We start from the raw sequence: 18973 nt of genomic DNA, 5'->3' as shown, positions 1-18973 counted from the left end.
GGCAGCTCAAGTCCTGGGTACGGTCTGGCCATCTTGTAGTTAACGCCTCCACCTGGGGTTTTGGTATCTATAGGACAGCTCACAGGATATGGCTCAGAATATTACCTACAGCCCTTGAGAAAGAACTGAAGGTCCTTGACTATGCTTAATGACTACATTATTATTATTTAGTCTCTTTCCATTGTTTAAGCATTTCTCACTTTTCTGATTAAACTTATTCTTTGACTAAAGTGTTCCACAGGCAAAAGGCAGGCAGAAGACATGGGGGGGGGGGAGGGGGCAAGGATCACAGAGTCCAGCTCCGTTTCAGTGCCACAAATATAATTTGAGTTTTACCTGATGACAACCCACTAATCTGTAAACCTATGCATTGCAGCAGCATTCTTCTTTGTAGTGATAAAATGCATTCACTCATTCTATCAATGAGGAACAAGTCTAATCACTCATGATACAGCAGGGAATCAATGACCATCTTCAACTAGCTTATATTCTGTAAGGGAAGTCAGCAATAATAAAACAGGATGGTGATAAATACAGTGAGGTGTGCATGTACTATTATAGAGTGAGAGTCCTGATTTAAACAGTGGGTTCAAAGAATGCCCTATGGGGGGGAAAAAAAGACAAAGAATGCCCTATGATAAGGTTATATTTGAGAAGAATCAGTCATTAATTGAAGAGTGTCATGCAAATGGAGAAGGGCCATTGGGTGGAAAAACTAGGAGAAAATTGCTAGGACAGGAACATTTACAATGACTGAGGACTAGTTACAACTGATGTGTGGCTTGGTGGGGTGTGATAGTAAATTTCCACTGGAGATATTTAAACTTTGGGACTTCCAGTTAGATTTTTTTTTTTTCAGGACTTAGATGCAGCCGTATATACACCGGCTGTGTATATACTTTTGTATGAACCGAAAAAGGGGGGTTTGGAAACCCCAATCTAAAGCCAGCTGGTCAGAAGCAGAGGTGACAACCTGGACTTTTGACTGGCATCTGAAATGTGTTGTGGGGGGAGTGGAGTGGGGACAGGGGAGGGGCAGATTTGTGGGATGTGTGGGATCTGATGCTATATCGGATAAGTGTTGAGGTTGAGTTGAATTGTAGGACACCCAGCTGGTGTCGCATGCAATTGCTTGTGGAAAAAAACACCCACTTCCTTGTTGATTGGAAGTGTCAGAAGTGGAGTGTTCTCTGTCACTGTGGTAGTCGTTTAAGGGTAAAGGAGACATAGAGGGAAGAAACACACAGGAAGAACTGGACTTTTCCCTCCACAGGAAAAGGGACACAAACAGGCTATCTTAGCATAAAATTCAGGTTAACTGAAGTATAAGTCAGAATGACTTGCCTATTTATCAATATGTGAAAAATTCTTTGATCAGTCTTGTGGCTATGAGTCTCTGGAACAGAGCAGAATGCCAAGTTGGCCTCCTACTAGAATAGGGAATAGAAGCCGAAATGCTGTTCTGTAGGATGTCAGTGTAAAATAGCTACTTCTATGCAGGCAGAGCTTATATTTCACATTCAAGTTTGTATAGAACAACTGTAGACTGCTTAAATTAAATCCAACAGCAGGACATGTTTCTGGATCTAACCACCACCACATACAGATCCTTCGCCGAGATCCCAGACCGCTGAATTGCTTCAGTCTCACAGGACTCGGTGCAACCTACTGACTGGCACAAACAAGCTTTTGACTTAAACCGTTTTCAATGTAAGAGGAAAACATCTTCAGTTCAGTCGCTCAGTCATGTCCGACTCTTTGCGACCCAACGGACTGCAGCACGCCAGGCCTCCCTGTTCATCACCGACTCCCGGAGTTTCCATCGTGTCTGTGATGCCATCCACCCATCTCATCCTCTGTCGTCCCCTTCTTCTCCCGCCTTCAATCTTTCCCAGCATCGGGGTCAAATGAGTCAGGTCTTCACATCAGGTGGCCTAAGTATTGGAGTTTCAGCTCAGCATCAGTCCTTCCAATGAATATTCAGGAGTGATTTCCTTTAGATGGAGAGACTTAATCTCTTAGCAGGGAGCAACGATGCATTAACAGACTGAAAAGATTCTCAAGCGTTTCTTTTTTTATTTATTTTTTTATTTTTTTATTTTCCCAGTGGGTTTTGTCATACATTGATATGAATCAGCCATGGATTTACATGTATTCCCAATCCCGATCCCCCCTCCCACCTCCCTTCTCAAGCGTTTCTAACCCAGAGAGCTACGCCTTCGCGGCGACGCGGCGGGACGCGCAGGCCCCGCCCCTTCCCCGTCTTCTCGCCCGCCCCGCGCGGACCTGGGTCCCACGCCCCTCCCCTCTCCGGCCGCGCTCCGCCCAGGCCCCGCCCCCGCCGCCGTGCCTCCGAGTTCGCGCGTGCGCAGCTGGTAACGGACCCGGAAGCGAAGATCGTGGAGGGAAGGTCATAGTGCGGCGCGTTGTTTCTTGTTTTTCGTGTAAATTTGCGCTTCATAGCTGCGCGCCCAACCTTCCCTCGGGGTGTGGGAGTCACTAGGGACCTGAAAATCACCGCACCTACCCCTCCGTGCCGCGTAAGTCCAGACGTCGCCGTCACAGGGGGCGTTTCCCTCTGCGTTTCAAATCGCTCTGAGGCTAGTTCGGTGCCTTTGCTTTTTTTTTTCCCCCTTTGGTTTTCTACTTCGCTGTATGTTCCTGCTTAAAACCCTTTACTGACCGCGGCCCCCCGCTGAGCCGCGTAAAGCCCTCTTCCCCGACTTCGCTCTCCGCTCCTCCTTCCTTTCCTCGTCCCCCCTAACCTCGCCCTGGAGGCCGCGCCGGCCCCCGCTCCCGGAAAGGCCGCGCGCGTCCTCTCCCCGGTCCTGGGATTCTGGGGAGCCCTCCCGACTCCTGAGACCCCCTCCCTCCCAGTCCCCCTGTCCTCGCGTCTGGCCGGTCCTTCTGCCGCGCAGGCAGGACTTCGTAGTGACGTTTCCCCGTCCGCGTGTCGGGGGAGGTGACATGGGTCAGCCGCGTGACACCCAGCTTTCTCGCTGGAAAATGCTGCCTTCCGCTAGGCGGGCATCTTATTCGGTTGACATCCCTGTAGATATGCGGGCGAGGGGGATCAGGAGACGCCGAGACAGAGCAGTTCACAGAGAACTGGGAAAACTAAGGAGGAAATAAGAATGAGTGAGGACAGATGGCCTAGTAGAGGAGGGGTGAGGGCCTGTTTCAATGAGTACTTGGTAAGAATGTCAGGGATTTTTTTTAGCAGTTGAAACCTAGTTTAGTCAGTCTAATATTCCATTGTCTTCCCTTTTATGCGATCTGTTAAAATAGTGAGGTATTAAGTGAATGTCCCCTCAGGTCTTTCTCCTCTGTTCTCTGCCTGTGATGCAGAATGGGCTGATTGACCTCAAACCTCCCAACAGAGCCCCTCTATTCGTGATAAGCACATTCTCGCAGAGCTTATTTCCAAGCTAACCGTTTCAGTCTTTTCCCAGAAGGGTCAGCTTCTTGGTCTCCATTCCTGGACACCCAGAGTCCTTGGATTTGCAGCTTCTGTGCGTTCCTTTTACAATGCCGGTGCCCAGAGATCTCTATGCCTTTCAGCTCTGTTTGTTCATGCCTGCATGAGAGGAGAAATGGAGAAAATGGAGGGGAGCCTGTCAAGGTCTGCAGGAGAGTTGTGGGAGCAAGTGTAGGCCTCTGGATGAGCCCAGTGAATTGTGTGTGTGTGTGTCTCCCAGGCATAGTTGTGGGATCACAGGGTGTACGAAACTGTTCGCAAAGGATGTTGCTGTTCTGGCTGGAGCATCTGCAAGTGGGTTTATGGATGGTGTGGGCTGCATGAAATGGTGTGGGTACCATAGCATCTTAGCTCAGGTTTCCTGGGACACACAGATGCTGAAGCTGAGTTGTGCATGCACGGGTTGAATTGAGTAACATGATCTCACCTGTGGAAGAATGAAGGCAGTAGATTTGGCAGAGGGAAATGTATTCCTGTGATGATGTTAGAACGGGTCCTGGGCTGAGCCTGTGGAAGTGCTTTGTGCAGGAAGACGGGTGCCTTAGTCCTGGCGGGTGCCTACACGCACCTCTTGTGACAGTGGGCAGCAGAGGACTGTCTGTTCGGTATGGTGAGGTCTTCCCTGTGTGTGTGGTTGTGGCGCAGGAAAGGGGATGTTGATTCTAAGCCTTAAACAGCCTGTTTTAAACTTTCAGGATTGACCTTGAAAGACTCACCTCTGAGGAAGAAATCCAGAGGAGGCAGAAGAAGAAAGAAAAGAGCTCAAGAATGGCTGTTTCTCAGGTGAAGTCATATTCTTAGTTGATTGTTTTGTCAGTCCTTCCAAAATGCCCTGCTTCAGAATTACCAGTCTTCTCTGATGGTTAAGTATGTTCTTGCTCAATAAAAGGCTTTTTTTTTTCAATTTGTAATTCAAGAACTTTTCAACCCTACTATTTTAATGTATACCACTAATGGTGGTTTAGTTGCTAAGTCGTGTCCGACTCTTGGACTCTTGCGATCCCATTGACTAGCCTGCCAGGCTCCTCTGTCTATGGGATTCTCTAAGCAAAACTACTGGAGTGGGTAGCCATTTCCTTCTCCAGGGGATCTTCCCAACCCAGGGATCAAACCCGGGTCTCCTGCATTGCAGGCAGATTCTTTACCAACTGAGCTATGAGGGAAGCCCCTGTATACCACTAATATCCTTTCCAATTTTGAATGAATATTTTATTAGTGGAATAAACAAACTCTGGCTTTTGTTAATAGTTACTTATCTGGATTTAAATGGATAAAATTATATTTGCATTTTGAGTTATATGTATTTTACAGAGATTGAAGTATTATATATTTGTTCATGCTTGTACTGGTTCTTTGCTAACCTACTATAGAATAATGTTGACGAACTAAATTATGTAAGATTAGAACATTTTCCTTGTCCCAGAGATGCTGAACTACATTAAGTAAAAATGATAATTTAAAAACTTACCCAAAATATGCTGAAATAGCTACTCTCATTTTAGTGAATTGGATATTTACATGTGTGTGTACATGCATGGATGTGCAAGTTCATGACTTTTATAAAAGACATCATCAAAAAAAAAGACATCATCATTTTATAGTAAGTTTTTTACTTTTTAGCAATTGAGATTATATCTTAATTTTTTAACACTGTCACGTTAATAATTTAAATAGGAGTAAAATTGGAAACATTATGTGTGGATGTGTACACACATCATGCATTTGCACATGTTCACCTTGTACTCGTTTCAACTTTCTCAGGGAACCCTCTATGTTAATACATGTAGTAAATGTCAATACACGTAAAGTATTAAGAGTAATGCTTAGCACATAGGAAGTATTCAAACATTTTTCGTCATTTCTCTTGTTATCCTCATCTCAATGTTAAGATCCCAATCTTTTTGTAAAGCTACTGTGGACTTTTTCGTCTCAGGACACCATTCACTAGCTCATCTGCATATTGAATCCCACTCAGTGTGTACAACAGAATATCTGACTCTCCTGTGTAGCCAACCTATGTTTCATTTTTGCTTGTATATTTCATGTATTGTCCACAGAAATCAGTCATCCACACTGATTTGGAGGATATCATATTCTCTTACAGAAGCAAAGAAATTAAAATTCAAGGCACATAACTTGAGCTCAAAATGCCTGTACTGGAATCTGTCAAAACCCATTCTCCAACCCAATTGATCCTCTCTCCTTTTCATTTTGTGTGAAGATAAGAACTCTCCTCGTAGTCCCTCAGTGAGATATATTTTTCATTTCAGGGACATTTGACCTTCAAGGATGTGGCCGTCGAATTCTCTCAGGAGGAGTGGGAATGCCTGGACCCTGCTCAGAGGGCCCTGTACAGGAATGTGATGCTGGAGACCTACAGGAACCTGCTCTCTGTGGGTGAGGATCACTTCCCTCTAGAAGTTGGGATCTGCCCTGGGGTATCTCTGCATTTTCCCTCTGTGCCTCTTGGGAGCCCCTGTTTTACTTGACTGAGCTCAAAGCCTTGACTCAGACATGCAAAGCTTCATGATTGGCATCAGGAGTTTAACCGTTTCTTCAGAAATCTGCACATTTCATGATACACTAGGAGTTGTTCCAGAGCTTAAATATTTACAAAGTCCAATGGCAAACTTGTGAAATACTGAATTCCCTGTTTTCTCCCCCTCTGCTTTTGATTCAGTACTTCTAGGAAGAGAGCTCCAGACCTGCATATTACACTGTTCCCTCTGCATTCAGATCCTTCTAGGAGGCAGTAGATGAACGTGTAAAGTATTTTCCCAGACCCCCACCTTGTAATGTCCTCACTCCTCAGCTGAGCGAGGAGCTGGGAGTTCCTTTCTTTTCTTCTAAATTCTTTCTTTATTTTTGGCTGCACTAGGTCTTGACTGCTTTGCTCGGGCTTTCTCTAGTTGTCGCGAGCAGGGGCTACTCTTCGTTGTGCTGTGCAGGTTTCTCAATGAAATGGCTTCTCTCTCTCTTTCTCTTTTTCTCCCCCCTTAAGGGGAAGTTTATTTCCCAGTCAGAAAAGGAGAAGCAAGGACAGGACCCTGTGCATTCTAGGCCCGGGCCTCACTGACAAGTGGGGTGCGGGCAGAGGGGGCAGCTCCAGCGGTGCAAGCTTGGTCCCACGGTTGTCCTGGGTGGTCCAGGGAGGGCCCCCTGGGGATGGTGGCACCGAGCCTGGGCAGAGGCAGCAGGCCAGCGGGCCCAGAGGATGGCATACATGGAGGCAATAAATACTGACAGGCCAGGCACAGGACTCCAGGCCGGCAGGCCAGGAGGGAGAGCTAAGGCTCGGCCACTGGCTTTGTCTGCCGAGAGCTCTCTCTCGGGGACCATGGGCTCTAGGCACTGCCTACTGGGACAGAGAAGCCAGAGGCATGAGGACACCCAGACTCCCAGATGGGAAGGAGGCCGCTTTGAGTCTTGGCAGTTTGACTTTCCCAAGCCCCCAGAGCCATCCCTGCGGGCCCGGGCAGACTGGGGACCAGCACATCCCCAGAAAGAAATGGCTTCTCTTATTGCAAAGCACAGGCTCTAGGGCAAGTGGGCTTCAGTAGTGGCGGCTCATGGGCTCTAGATCTCAGGTTCGATAGTTGTGGCGCAAGGGCACAGTTGCTCCAAGGAATGTAGGATCTTCCTGAACCTGGGATTGAACCTGTGTCCCCTGCATCGGCAGGCAGATTCTTATCCACTGCACCACCTAGGGAAGGCTGTTCTTTTCTTTTTATAAGTAAGAATTTCTGTTTCTGAAAGTTATCTCCATCTTAGAGCAAGGGAAAGAACTCTAGATTCTAGAGAATGAAGTGAAAATAGAAAAAAAAAAAAAGTAAACAAATGGGAATGTATCAAAGGTGCCAACACAGGTCAGAAGGGCAGTGAGGAAACCGCACCATTAATAGTGTTTGGGAAACTCTCCCCAAATGGGAGATGTCTATGGGAAAACAGAAGGTTATTTCTTGTGAATTTTCAGAGAAAAATTTTCTCCTCCCTGACTTGTTGTTCTGTCCTGCAATGTGTAAAGTTTATCTTTTCACACTCCAGTTGTGCTACAACAGCTCCCACACAGACCAGGGCAGTGTTTATCACCATCTACACCCCATCATCTGGCTCCTGAGAATTCTTTGCTTCCTTGACTGAGGAGAATGGGATAGTCTTTTTCTGTTGGTCTCCCTTTCTTGATTCCATCAGATGCATTGGCAGATGGGTTCTTTTACCACTAGTGCCACCTTGGAAGCCCAGAATTGCTCATGGTATACTCTTATAATCCTTCTGATTTCTGTAGAATCAGTTGTGATCAGCTGTAATATTCCCTCTTTCATTTCCGACTTTAGCTATTTGAGTCTTCTGATTTTTTTCTTAATCTTGCTGAGTGTAAATTTTGTCTTTCTTTTCAAAGAACCAACTTTGAATTTTGTGCTTGTAGTTTTTTTATTCTCTAAATCCTTTAATCTTTTTCTTCCTTCTCTGTTTTGTTCTTCTAAGATCTTTTTTCCCCAATCTTTTCTTCCTTTCTCTCTCTCTTTCTTGTTTGTTTTAAATTTGTTATTCACATGGTCAACCAGGATCTCTTTTGTGCATTCCTTTGTATTTTCCTTTTTCCCAGATTTATTGACATGTAATCCACATGTGGACACAAACCATAGCATGAGTTCTGATGGGTCAGCTGGTAAAGAATCCACCTGCAATGCAGGAGACCCCAGTTCAATTCCTGGATTGGAAAGATCCGCTGGAGAAGGGATAGGCTATCCACTCCAGTATTCTTGGGCTTCACTTGTGGCTTAGCTGGTAAACAATCCGCCTGTAATGCGGGAGACCTGGGTTTGATCCCTGGGTTAGGAAGATTCCCTGGAGAAGGGAAAGGCTACCCACTCCAGTATTCTGGCCTGGAGAATTCCAGGGACTGTATAGTCCATGGTGTCGCAAAGAGTTGGACACGACGGAGTGACTTTCACTTCACTTCAATCCATGTAACATGGTATAAATATGAAGTGTACAGAGTGATGATGTGATATACATATATTACTAAATAATTACCAGAGCACACTTAACACATCCATCAATTCACATAATTACAATTTGTGTGTGTGTGGGTGGCTGTGGGTGTGTGGTGAGAACATCATTTAATGTCTGTCTAGTTTGGGTATATAAGACAGTATTGTTAATAGTAGTCACCATGGTGTATATTAGATCTCCTGAACATATTCACCTTATAACTGAAACTGCCGATCCCCTGCCCCTGCAATCACTCTTCTACTCCCTTTTTCTAATCATTTGGCTTTTGTTTTTAAGATTCCATATATATGTGATATAAGTGAGGTCATAATGTATTTGTATTTCTCTCCTGACTTATTTCACTTAGCATGATGCCCTGAAGGTCTGTCTGTGTTGGTACAGATAGCAGGATTTACTTTTTTTTTTTTGCTGAATAATATTCCATTGTATGTATAACATTTTAAAATTTCTTTACACACTGTTGGACACTTAGCTTTTTTTCATGTCTTGGCTATTGTAAATAATGCTGCAACAACAGAGCAGTGCAAATATCTCTCTGAGAGAGTGCTTTCATTTCCTTTCAGTGTATACCCAGAAGTGAGATTGCTATATCTTATGGTAGTCCTTCTTTTTTTTCTTTTTTAATATTTTGAGGAATTCTACATACTCTTTTTTCCATGGTGGCTGCACCAATTTACATTCCCACCAACATTGCACTGGGTTGCCTTTTCTCCATATCTTCATCTCCACTCTCTATCTCTTGACTTTTTCATGATAGCCATTCTGCTAGATGCAAGGTGATATGTCACTGTGGTTTTGCTTTGCATTTCCTCCTGAGGGCAGCTCTGGGTATTGGGAGGCTTTGAGTTCAGTCTTAGACCCTGCCAGTTCTTTTCTTCCAAGGTCAGTATTCTAGTTACCCTTGTACAATTCTATGGAAGCCCAGGTGGCACAGTGATAAAAAAAAAAAGTCCGCCTGCCAGTGCAGGAGAGATGCAGGTTCAATCCCTGGGTTGGGAAGATCCCCTGGAGAAGGAAAATGGTAACCCACTCCACTATTTAGTTTTTCTGGGAAATCCCATGGACAGAGGAGACTGGCGGGCTACAGTCTGTGGGGGTTGCAAAGAGTTGGACACAACTGAGCACACATGCACACATGTTCATCCACTGAACAACTTTCTCCCGACAGAACCTAAATCAGTATGTACAGGGCTGATGACTCAAAAACCAGTTCCAGGAGGGATAGCCACGTCTCACTGTTAGAGCTCTTATTCTCTCCCATGAATTCTTTCTTTCTCAGCTCCTGGTAGTCAATGCAGTATTTTATAATGGGCACTGCCTGAATAGCCAGTTGTGCTCAGGAACTCCTGTTTTCTGATCTGTAGGTGCAGGTTCAGACCACCTTCTGTCCCCTGCTGTGTACACTGGTGTCAGGTACAGAGGTCCTGTGAGTCTGCTGTCTGTAGTTTTAACACAGTGGTCGGAGGGCGCCTGGGCTTCAGAACTGCAGCTTCCAGGCTGTAGAGCCAGGGCTCAGTTATCTGTGGTGCACGGGCTTAGCTGCTCCACGGCAGGTGGGATCTCCCCTGGGGTCAGACTGGTGTCCTTTGTATTGCGGGTGGATTCTTAACCACTGCACCACCAGGGAAGCTCCTGTTTATGTTTTTATTTTCCAGCATGTTCTCAACAGTGTTGTCTCTGACCTTTGTTAATAAATTCTCAAAAAAAAAAAATTCTCAAAGCACGTGAGATGTATCACATATGATTTGGGGCCAGTAAACAGGGTAACTAAAGGGCAGTGCATAGACAGGGAATTTCTCTATTAGTTGACTGTGATATAGCTGCAGTCATGAAATCATAATTGTGACTTCTGACTTCTTTTTCCAGTTCTTTTTTATAATATTATGTATTTTCCTGACATATAGTTCATAAGTCAGTGATTTCTACATAACTCCCAGCTCTCATATCGTGTGCTCCTTCTAGAATATAAGTTCTTTCTTTATTCTTAAGGGGAAATGTCTAGAGTTCCACAGAGTAAAAATTTTCTATAATATGGTGACTTATTATCTATGCTGACTTTATCATGGTTTACTGGAATAATTTTCAATTTATATTGTGATTTATAGATGATCTTTCAGCATGTATTATGCAACATATCTGACATACACCACCTCTTAATGTTGTAAAATGCTTTCTCTCAATGGTTACATGTGGATATATAATGTGTATTAAGATAAATATTTTGTTTTCTTATAAATTGTTTTGATTTATTTTCTCAGTTCTATAGTGGTTTTGCAATTCTAAACTGCAAGTTATTTAGATTATTTATTAGATAAGCTCGTTTTGGATTATTTAGCATTACAATACATTGACTGTCCTTTAGTACTTACTTATGTATAGTAATTATGCATAAAATATGTATAATAGTTTTTTCTCCTCAGTTTTGAGACAGCAATATGTTTACTGCCAAAAGGTATGTGATCTTTGAGGTCATAGTGGAAAATTCCCTTTCTTTGAGAGCTAACTTAAGTTTGCACAATGTGAGTGATTTTGTCATTGAGTGACTAGACTGCCATAAAATTAACTTGAATTACATGTGATTATTCTTTAATAAAAGATCCTATTTCTTTAGTTGTGTCTGAAAACTTGAAGGTCACGGTTGAGAAGTTTTATAACTGTCCAGAATTGGTAATGCCTTTGGTGTAATATCACATTTTCAACATGAAACATTTATTTATCATCTGTAATTAATAGGATACCTATGGTTCTTTATATCTTGTAGCTGTCTCTCATATACATGTGATCAAGAAATTAAAACCAAAAGCAAACAGTGATACAGGAGTATTCCAGAGAGTGATGTTGGGAAGATATGAAAGTCATGAAATCAGAGATTTTTACTTCACGGAAATCCAGGAAAACATGCACGTCTTTGAGTGTCAGTGGACAAATAATGAAGGAAATGACAAAGGAATGCCTGTAAACAATAATGAAAATTTCACTGATGGAAAAAATCAACATGGTAGAAGCGATCCAGGAAACAAACCTATTGAAAATAAGCTTGCATTAAGATTTCAGGATGAATGGTGTATATTTAAAAGTGAAGAGAAAATTAATGAATTTAATCAAGCTGACAAGAGTAGCAACAGTAGCACCTCATTTTTACCATTTCAGACAATTTCTCCTATTGTCCAAACCAACATTTCTAATCCATATGGGAATGATTTTATTAATCCTCCAATACTGACACAAGACCAGAAAGCATACAAGGAGAAACCTTATAAATGTAATGAGTGTGACAAAACCTTTCCTTACAGCTCAAACCTCAGCAGACATCAGCTAATCCATACAGGAGAGAAACCTTATAATTGTGATGTATGTGGTAAGGTGTTTAGTCGAAATTCACACCTTGCGTGTCATCAGAGAATTCATACAGGAGAGAAACCTTACAAATGTAAAGAGTGTGGCAAAACCTTTAATCAGTGCTCAAACCTCACTAGACATCAGATGATCCATACGAGAAAGAAAGCCTATGACTGTGATATCTGTGGCAAGGTCTTCAGTCGAAAATCAGTCCTTGTAAGTCATCAGACAGTGCACTTTGGAGAGAAATCTTACAAATGTAATGAATGTGGCAAAGCCTTTAGGAAGCGTTCCAGCCTTACTCAGCATAAGAGAATCCATACAGGAGAGAAACCTTACAGATGTAATGAGTGTGGGAAGGCCTTTAGGAAGCGTTCAAATCTTACTCAACATAAGGTAGTGCATACTGGAGAGAAACCTTACGGATGTAACGAGTGTGGCAAAGCATTTAGTGTGCACTCAGCCCTAAGGAACCATCAGATAATCCATACAGGAGAGAAACCATACAAATGTGATGTCTGTGGCAAGGTCTTCAGTCGAAATTCAATCCTTGCAAGTCATCAGAGGCTGCACACTGGGGAGAAACCTTATAAGTGTAAAGAATGTGGTAAGTCATTTATTCAACGTTCACTCCTTTGGATTCATGAGAAAATCCATACAGGTGAGAAACCTTACAAATGTAATGAATGTGGCAAAGCCTTTCCTGTGCGGTCAATCCTTACTCAACATATGAGAATCCATACTGGGGAGAAACCTTATGTATGTACTGAGTGTGGCAAAGCCTTTACAAAACATTCAAATCTTACTCAACATAAGACCATCCACACTGGAGAGAAACCTCACAAATGTGATGAGTGTGGCAAAGCTTTTACCCAAGTTTCAAGTCTTAGTAGGCATCAGAGAAGGCACACTGGAAAGAAACCAAGTAAGTGCAATGTGTGTGGTAAGCCTTTGACCCAACGTTCGCAGCTTCGGGATCTTGAGAGAACTCATACTGAAGAGAAACCTTACAACTATGATGTGTGCTGTAGGGCATTGGTCCAACATTCACAACTATGCAGTCATGAGAAAACTCTCACGGGAGAACTCAAATGCAGTTTATGTGGCAAGGCTTTTATCCAGCATTCAAGTCTTGTGGCACATCAGAGAATTCATACAGGAGAAAGACCTTATAAATGTAATAAATGTGATAGGGCTTTTACCCAAAATTCACAACTTTGGCGTCACGAGAGAACTCATATTGGAGAGAAGTCTTATCAATGTAACGAGTGTGGCAAAGCCTTTACAGATGGTTCACATCTCAATCGACATAAGATCATTCATACTGGCGAGAAACCTTACAAATGTCATGAGTGTGGCAGAGCTTTTACTCAGTTTACAAACCTGGGTAGGCATCAAAAAATACATACTGAAAAGAAACATTATAAACCTAATCTATGTGGCAGTGCTTTTATTAAAAGGTGAAGCCTTGGGCATCATTGAAAAATTAATAATAGAAATCTTACAAATATGATTGAGATAAAATGTATGTAGGTAGTCAGACTTTAAAATCAGAGACTCCCTCAAGGAGAGAAATCATTTAAAACATACAGTATGTGACAAAGCCTGTAACTGTGCCTAACATTCATTTGGTGGCAGAATGTACATCTTTGAGAGAAACCACACAAATAAAATTTTGGCAAAGGTTACCCAAAGTTTAAGCCTTCTGGAATGTTAACAAAATTCTTACTAGAGAGAAACCATATAAATATGATGCCTGTGATCAGCTTTGTCTAAAATGTATACCTTTGTGGTTCTGCTCAGTCGCTCAGTTGTGTCCAACTATTTACAAGCCCGTGGACTGTAGATCGCCAGGCTCTTTTGGATTCCTCAGGCAAGAATACTGGAGTGGGTTGCCATACCCTCCTCTAGGGGATCTTCCCAACCTAGGGATTAGAATCCAGGTCTCCCGCATTGCAGGCCGATTCTTTACCATCCATGCCACCAGGGAAGCCCTTTAAAGATGGTCGAGTGCATAAAAAGGTTTAACACAGAGTGGAGTTGGCTTTTAGGCACCAACAGCCAGAGGTGGGTTCAGGCTATTCATAGTCAATACTGAGGAGAGAACACATGCCCTGAGGCAGGCGGTTGGGGCAGTTAGAGGAGATCTCTTCCTTTGCTCCAAGAGCTCAATGGAGAAGAAACAGGGTCTTTGAAAAAAAAGATGGGAGAGGCAGAGGTGGGCTTTTGAGGAGCTCCACAGGAAAGGTGTGGAGCAGACACACAGGGAATGTGAGGGAGCAGCCAGGAATCTGAAGCGAGACCAGTCAGTTCGGGGGTGTGTTTTTCTCCAGCTGCGATGAGCCACACGGGGACAAGGTAGAGCTGGTGTGATGGGGGCGTCGGGAGAGCAATGGGTGTCGGGAAGAATCCACGTCCACACACCAGGCCTTCGCTTTAGGGCATTTGACTTGCGTGACTGTAAGTAATAGAGGACGGTGTGTGTTTCCATTATTTAAAAATAACCTGGATGAGGTGGTAGAGTGTATTCCATTGGCTTACCATTTTATTCTTGATGCAGACAAGCCTGGACTGTAGTTTACATACACCATACATGGTCAGCAAGTTAATGAGAACACAAAATGAAACTAGTACACCCTCTGGTATGGCCTTCACTTTAGGGGATTGATGTGTGCAGGGGTCCTCTGCCCTGGAAGAGTGGAAAGGGATCTGGCCAGGAACAGCAGAGGAGGGCAGAGGCAGGGTCCTCCACCCGGACAGTGCTCCTCACCCCCACCACGTGCAAAGGGCGAGTGTAAGTTCAACTGGGACCGCAGGGAGCTCATCCAGGGGGTAGCTGCTTGAAGCTGAGTAGACCCACTTCGGAAATAGCCTAAAATCAGGAGAAAAAAGGAGAAGCCTCCTGGTTGCCTAGACCCTTCTGTGGAGAAAAATTCTGAAACAAAATGCTGTTCTGTAGCGTTTAGTATTGTCCATTCTACCCATTGAGAGTTTTGTATTTCATATTCTAATTTGTAATCCCTACACAGATAACTCCAGTTGTTTTTTAGTGAAATTGCTTAAATTAATTCTGATTGCAGGCAGTGTTTCTGGATCCAACTACAGCCCCACAGCTACTCCTCACTGAGATCCCAGTTTTCTCAGTTCACGACCAACTGTCGGTCAACCGCTGGCAAAAACAGCTTTTGACTTAAACTGTTTTCAACTTGTTAAAAAGAAATTTCCAAAAAAGTGGCCCACACAACTGTAAGCGTTTAATTTAAAACTTGTTAGAGACAGTAACTTAAGCTAAGCAGGAAGCCATCCTATCATAAGATACAAAGACCCTCAAGCATGTCTAAACCTGAAAAAGGCAAACTTGGGAGGGAATCTAACGGACGCGCACACCACCGCTCTACCCGGCTCTCGTCCCTCCCTCTCAGAGCGCAAGCCCGAGTTCCTCACGCCCCGCCCCTTGCTGGTCCTGGTCTGCTCAGGCCCCGCCCACAGCCCTTATGCGCACGTGCAGTTTCTAAAGGCCGGACGCTGATAGTGCAGAGCACCGGTCACGCTGGGCAGCAAAGGTTAACACTTTTCTAGCTTAGACCTGCGCCTCACAGTCCTCTTTCCAGAGAGACGGTTAAAATTAGCAATTTCAAGGTTCGGGAAGCCACCTCCCGTCACCAGCTGCTCGCCGCTCCTCGCTCAAAACGGGGCTCCCTCATCGCCCCGCCCCTCGCCGGTAGCGCTCCGCTCAGGCTCCGCCCCGGAAGCCGCACGGATAACATGCCCACGCAGCTCCTAGCGGAACCGTAGAGTGAGAAGTCCGGTAAGGTGTACCAAGTCTCTCGTTTCTTGTGTAAATCGGTGCTGCGCGGTACCTCTGACTTCACGTTCAGGACCTTAAATCCTAGCATCCGGCCCTCTGCCCCCAGTAAATCCAGACGTCGCCCTTTCTCGATGACATAGATGACAGGGCATCACCCATCTCGCCCTGTCTGTCAGACCCTGGAAGCAGAGCCGGGGCGCCACACTCCTGGAGAGGCAGTGTCCTCTCCGGGGTCCTGGTGTTATAGCCATGCGTTCTGGGAAACAAACTCACTGAGAAGGACAATGCAGATAGTGGAGTGCAGTTTTTTCACACCGGCGGGCCCAAGGCAGAGTTTCCTCTTAGCCAAGGACCCCGACCAGCATTTGTGAAAATGTGTACGTGTCCAAACCCACCACCGCAAATTCCTTGAGACTTACAAAGGAAGGGTAACTACAATCACAATAACCTCATAATTCACGTGTTATGTGTTCAAACAGTTAATAAGCCCGCAGTTCCAACCAGTTAATAAGCCTGTGGTTCCATTCCGATGTTGTCCGGAGGCAGGGGTGATTAGAGTATGTTTTCTCTTAGGCGATGAGTAACCTGGATACGATCTTCAAGGTTCCCCTGTCCAGAGGGGGGTCTTATCCTTCTGTTGTCATTTCCATAGGCTCTAAACACAGAGTTCAGAGTCCATTGGAGAGGCGGCCACACACGATCAGCATGAACAGGCTTAAGATGGGTTCAGGCCCTATGAGTTCCTTCTTCACTGGGATCCTGGAGAGCCCACCCCAGTTCTGAGACCCCTTCCCTCCCAGCCCCTCTGTTCTTGCCGGTCCTTCGGCTCCACAGGGCTCCCCTTCCTGTCAGACGGTCCAATCACCCTACGGCAGGGTGCTACCAGGACCTGCCTGTGTGACACCAGTGTTCCGTGTCAAATTCAACCTCGTTGGAAAATGGTCCCTTTGGGTTACAGGGCATCTTATTCAGTCACCACCCCTGAAAATTTGGGGGCAGGGGGAATCAAGAGCAGATACAGAGCAACTGAGAAAGAGAAAAGCATGAGGGAGAACTGATGAGAACATAGAAGATGGCTCAGGGACTTGTAAAGAAAGAGAAGATAAAATGAAAGCAATTAAGTCCTGATTGAATGTAGCAGGTTAATAGAGAAATAAAGAGCTCGATCTCCAGAGGTTAGAGAGCAGCAGAGTGACGAGGAACTTCACACAGGGAGTCAGGAGAGAAGATAAAAGAGTTGGAACCGTGGCCTTCAGAGTCTCCTGGTGCTGGGAGAGAAAGAGGATTAGTGGCAAAAAGAGCTGAGGAAGAGCAGGAAAGACGTATCACCCTGCGGTGCCAGAGAGTGAGGAGGGAGTGTTAGGGAGAAAGAAGTGAAACCACACTCCTCCAATTCAGACTGGAATCCAGGGTCTTAATTAATATTTCACACCTGGTCTCAGGACATAATGATGCTCAGGTTCTTTACTTCACAGTGTGGAAGGAATTCAGCAAGAGGCAAATGATAGGTAAGTAGTAGATTTATTGAGAGAGACACACATTCCACAGGGCCTACCAGGAGGCACCAGTGGTAAAGAATCGCCTGCTAATGCAGACTCCTTAGGAGACGTGGGCTCAATCCCTGGGCCGGAAAGGTCCCCCGGAGGAGGGCATGGCAACCCACTCCAGTATTCTTGCCCGGATAGTCCCATGGACAAAAGAGCCTAGCGGCCCACAAGTCCATGGGGTCGCAAGAGAGTCGGACAATACTGAGGTGAAGCTCATGCGCACACACGTTCCATAGATAGAAAGTAGGCCATCTCAGAAGGTGAGAGGCCCCGTGATAATGCAAGTTCCATAGGCAGAATACAGTCAGTCTCAGAAGGTGAAAGCGACCCTGAAATAAAAGGTGGTTAGTTGTTAGGGGCTGAGAAATTTCACAGTCTAAAGAGTGGAGTAATTATTTAAGCTATTTCAGGGAGAGATGGAGATTTCTGGGAATTGGCAACCCCCCCCCCCCGCCCCGCCCCACTTTCTGGCCTTTGACGGTTGGCCTCAGAACTGGCATAGCACCTATGAGCATGTCATTTAACTACTATGTCACGACGAGCACAGAATGAGGTTCAAGGTTTGTTGGCAGTCAAATCTTCCGCCATCTTGGGTCTAACTAGTTATAACTGGTTTTTGTCATAGGCTTAATGACTGAGTCATTTTTTTGTGCCCTGTTCCTTTCCCTCCTGTGTCAGGTGTAGGAGAGTTAGAGGAAGAAAGGACCAGAAATAATGGAGATTGAGGGCAGTCGGGTTGGGGAGAAAGTGTGCAAGAGGGGAGAGGAACAAGTTGAAGAGTGGGGCAAGACCGGTGTGAGGGAAGAAATAGGAGGGGAGAAACAGCAGGAGGGTAGATGGCAGCAAAAAGAGACACAGGGATAGAATAGGGAGACAGATAAGGTGAATGAAATGGAATAACCTGGTAGTGCAGGTAGAGGAAGTGGGTAACTGGATCCAGCTGTTTGGATATGGATGATTAAGTTGTGATGTAGGAGTTGTGTCTTTAGAATCTAGTACATTTAAAATTTGTTTAAATCATACAGATGAGGGTGAGAAATGCAAAACACCTGTCTGTAGGTCTTGTGCATCTTGTAATTATTTGAGAAGAGTTTGCAGTTTTTATTCAGTGGGGGGGGGGGGGGGGCGTGGCGCGGGGGCAGTGACTTGATTCACTCAGTTGCAGGTTACCCCTTCCTTCTCTTTTTCTGGCATGAAGTAGAGGTCAGAGAAGAGGGCACCTGGAACAAGAAATGACTGAGCTTATTTCTATTTTTTTTTTTTTTTTTTCACGTCAGACAGGTAATGTGCCGATGTCGTAACAAGGTTTGTGAGGGAGGCACATGTCACGCAGCAGCGTGAACACCCAATCATCATGCTCATGAACTACAAAAGGATCTGAGCTTATTTCTAAGTTGACCCCTTACAGTGTTTTCCACATCAGCAGCTATGTTTGTGCAATTCTGTATTTTTTAATTATTTTACTGAGATTCTTTCTCCACTTGTGCAACTAGCGAGTAGCTCCCGCCACCCACTGCAACTAGAGAAAAGCCAAGCAGTAAAGAAGATCCATGGTGCAGCCAAAAATAACTAAATAAAATATATTTAAAAGTTCTTTAAACATACCAAGAAACCATAAGCTATTAAAAATAACTGCTTATGTGCACAGCTGGGACAAATTATGAATAACATACAAAAAGACCAAAACCAAACTGCAACGGCCACTTCTGAGATGAGCAAAGCAAAAGCAGGGTACTGAACATGATGCCCCGCCCACAGTACCACCAAGGGGTTGGGCAGACCAGC

The 18973-nt window shown here is 44.7% G+C and overlaps 1 protein-coding gene and 1 non-coding gene across 4 annotated transcripts; one reads left to right on the top strand and one right to left on the bottom strand.

Annotated features, from left to right (window-relative positions):
• The first annotated feature begins 2358 nt into the window (after window positions 1–2358).
• On the top strand, window positions 2359–13521 carry LOC122689655 (zinc finger protein 665-like). Of its 3 annotated transcripts, XM_043896264.1 has the most exons (5): window positions 2359–2540; window positions 4174–4261; window positions 4981–5078; window positions 5749–5875; window positions 11256–13521. In XM_043896264.1, the coding sequence occupies exons 3-5, from the start codon at window positions 5013–5015 to the stop codon at window positions 13295–13297; spliced, it is 2235 nt and encodes a 744-aa protein (XP_043752199.1). In that variant the 5' UTR covers window positions 2359–2540; window positions 4174–4261; window positions 4981–5012; the 3' UTR covers window positions 13298–13521. The 3 variants fall into 3 exon arrangements, with proteins under 3 accessions (XP_043752199.1, XP_043752206.1, XP_043752216.1); XM_043896271.1 differs by lacking the exon at window positions 4981–5078; XM_043896281.1 differs by lacking the exons at window positions 4981–5078; window positions 11256–13521 and having other exon boundaries at window positions 5749–8259.
• A 4938-nt stretch (window positions 13522–18459) lies between these two features.
• Window positions 18460–18565, bottom strand: LOC122693005. Its single transcript, XR_006340810.1, has one exon. It is a non-coding gene; the product is annotated as a small nucleolar RNA U13 (small nucleolar RNA).
• Window positions 18566–18973: the final 408 nt, after the last annotated feature.

The sequence above is a fragment of the Cervus elaphus genome, chromosome 4 (genome assembly GCF_910594005.1).
Source record: "Cervus elaphus chromosome 4, mCerEla1.1, whole genome shotgun sequence".
NCBI lineage: Eukaryota > Metazoa > Chordata > Mammalia > Artiodactyla > Cervidae > Cervus > Cervus elaphus.
Note: the sequence above shows the minus strand (reverse complement) of the source record. Positions and strands in the feature narration are given on the sequence as shown.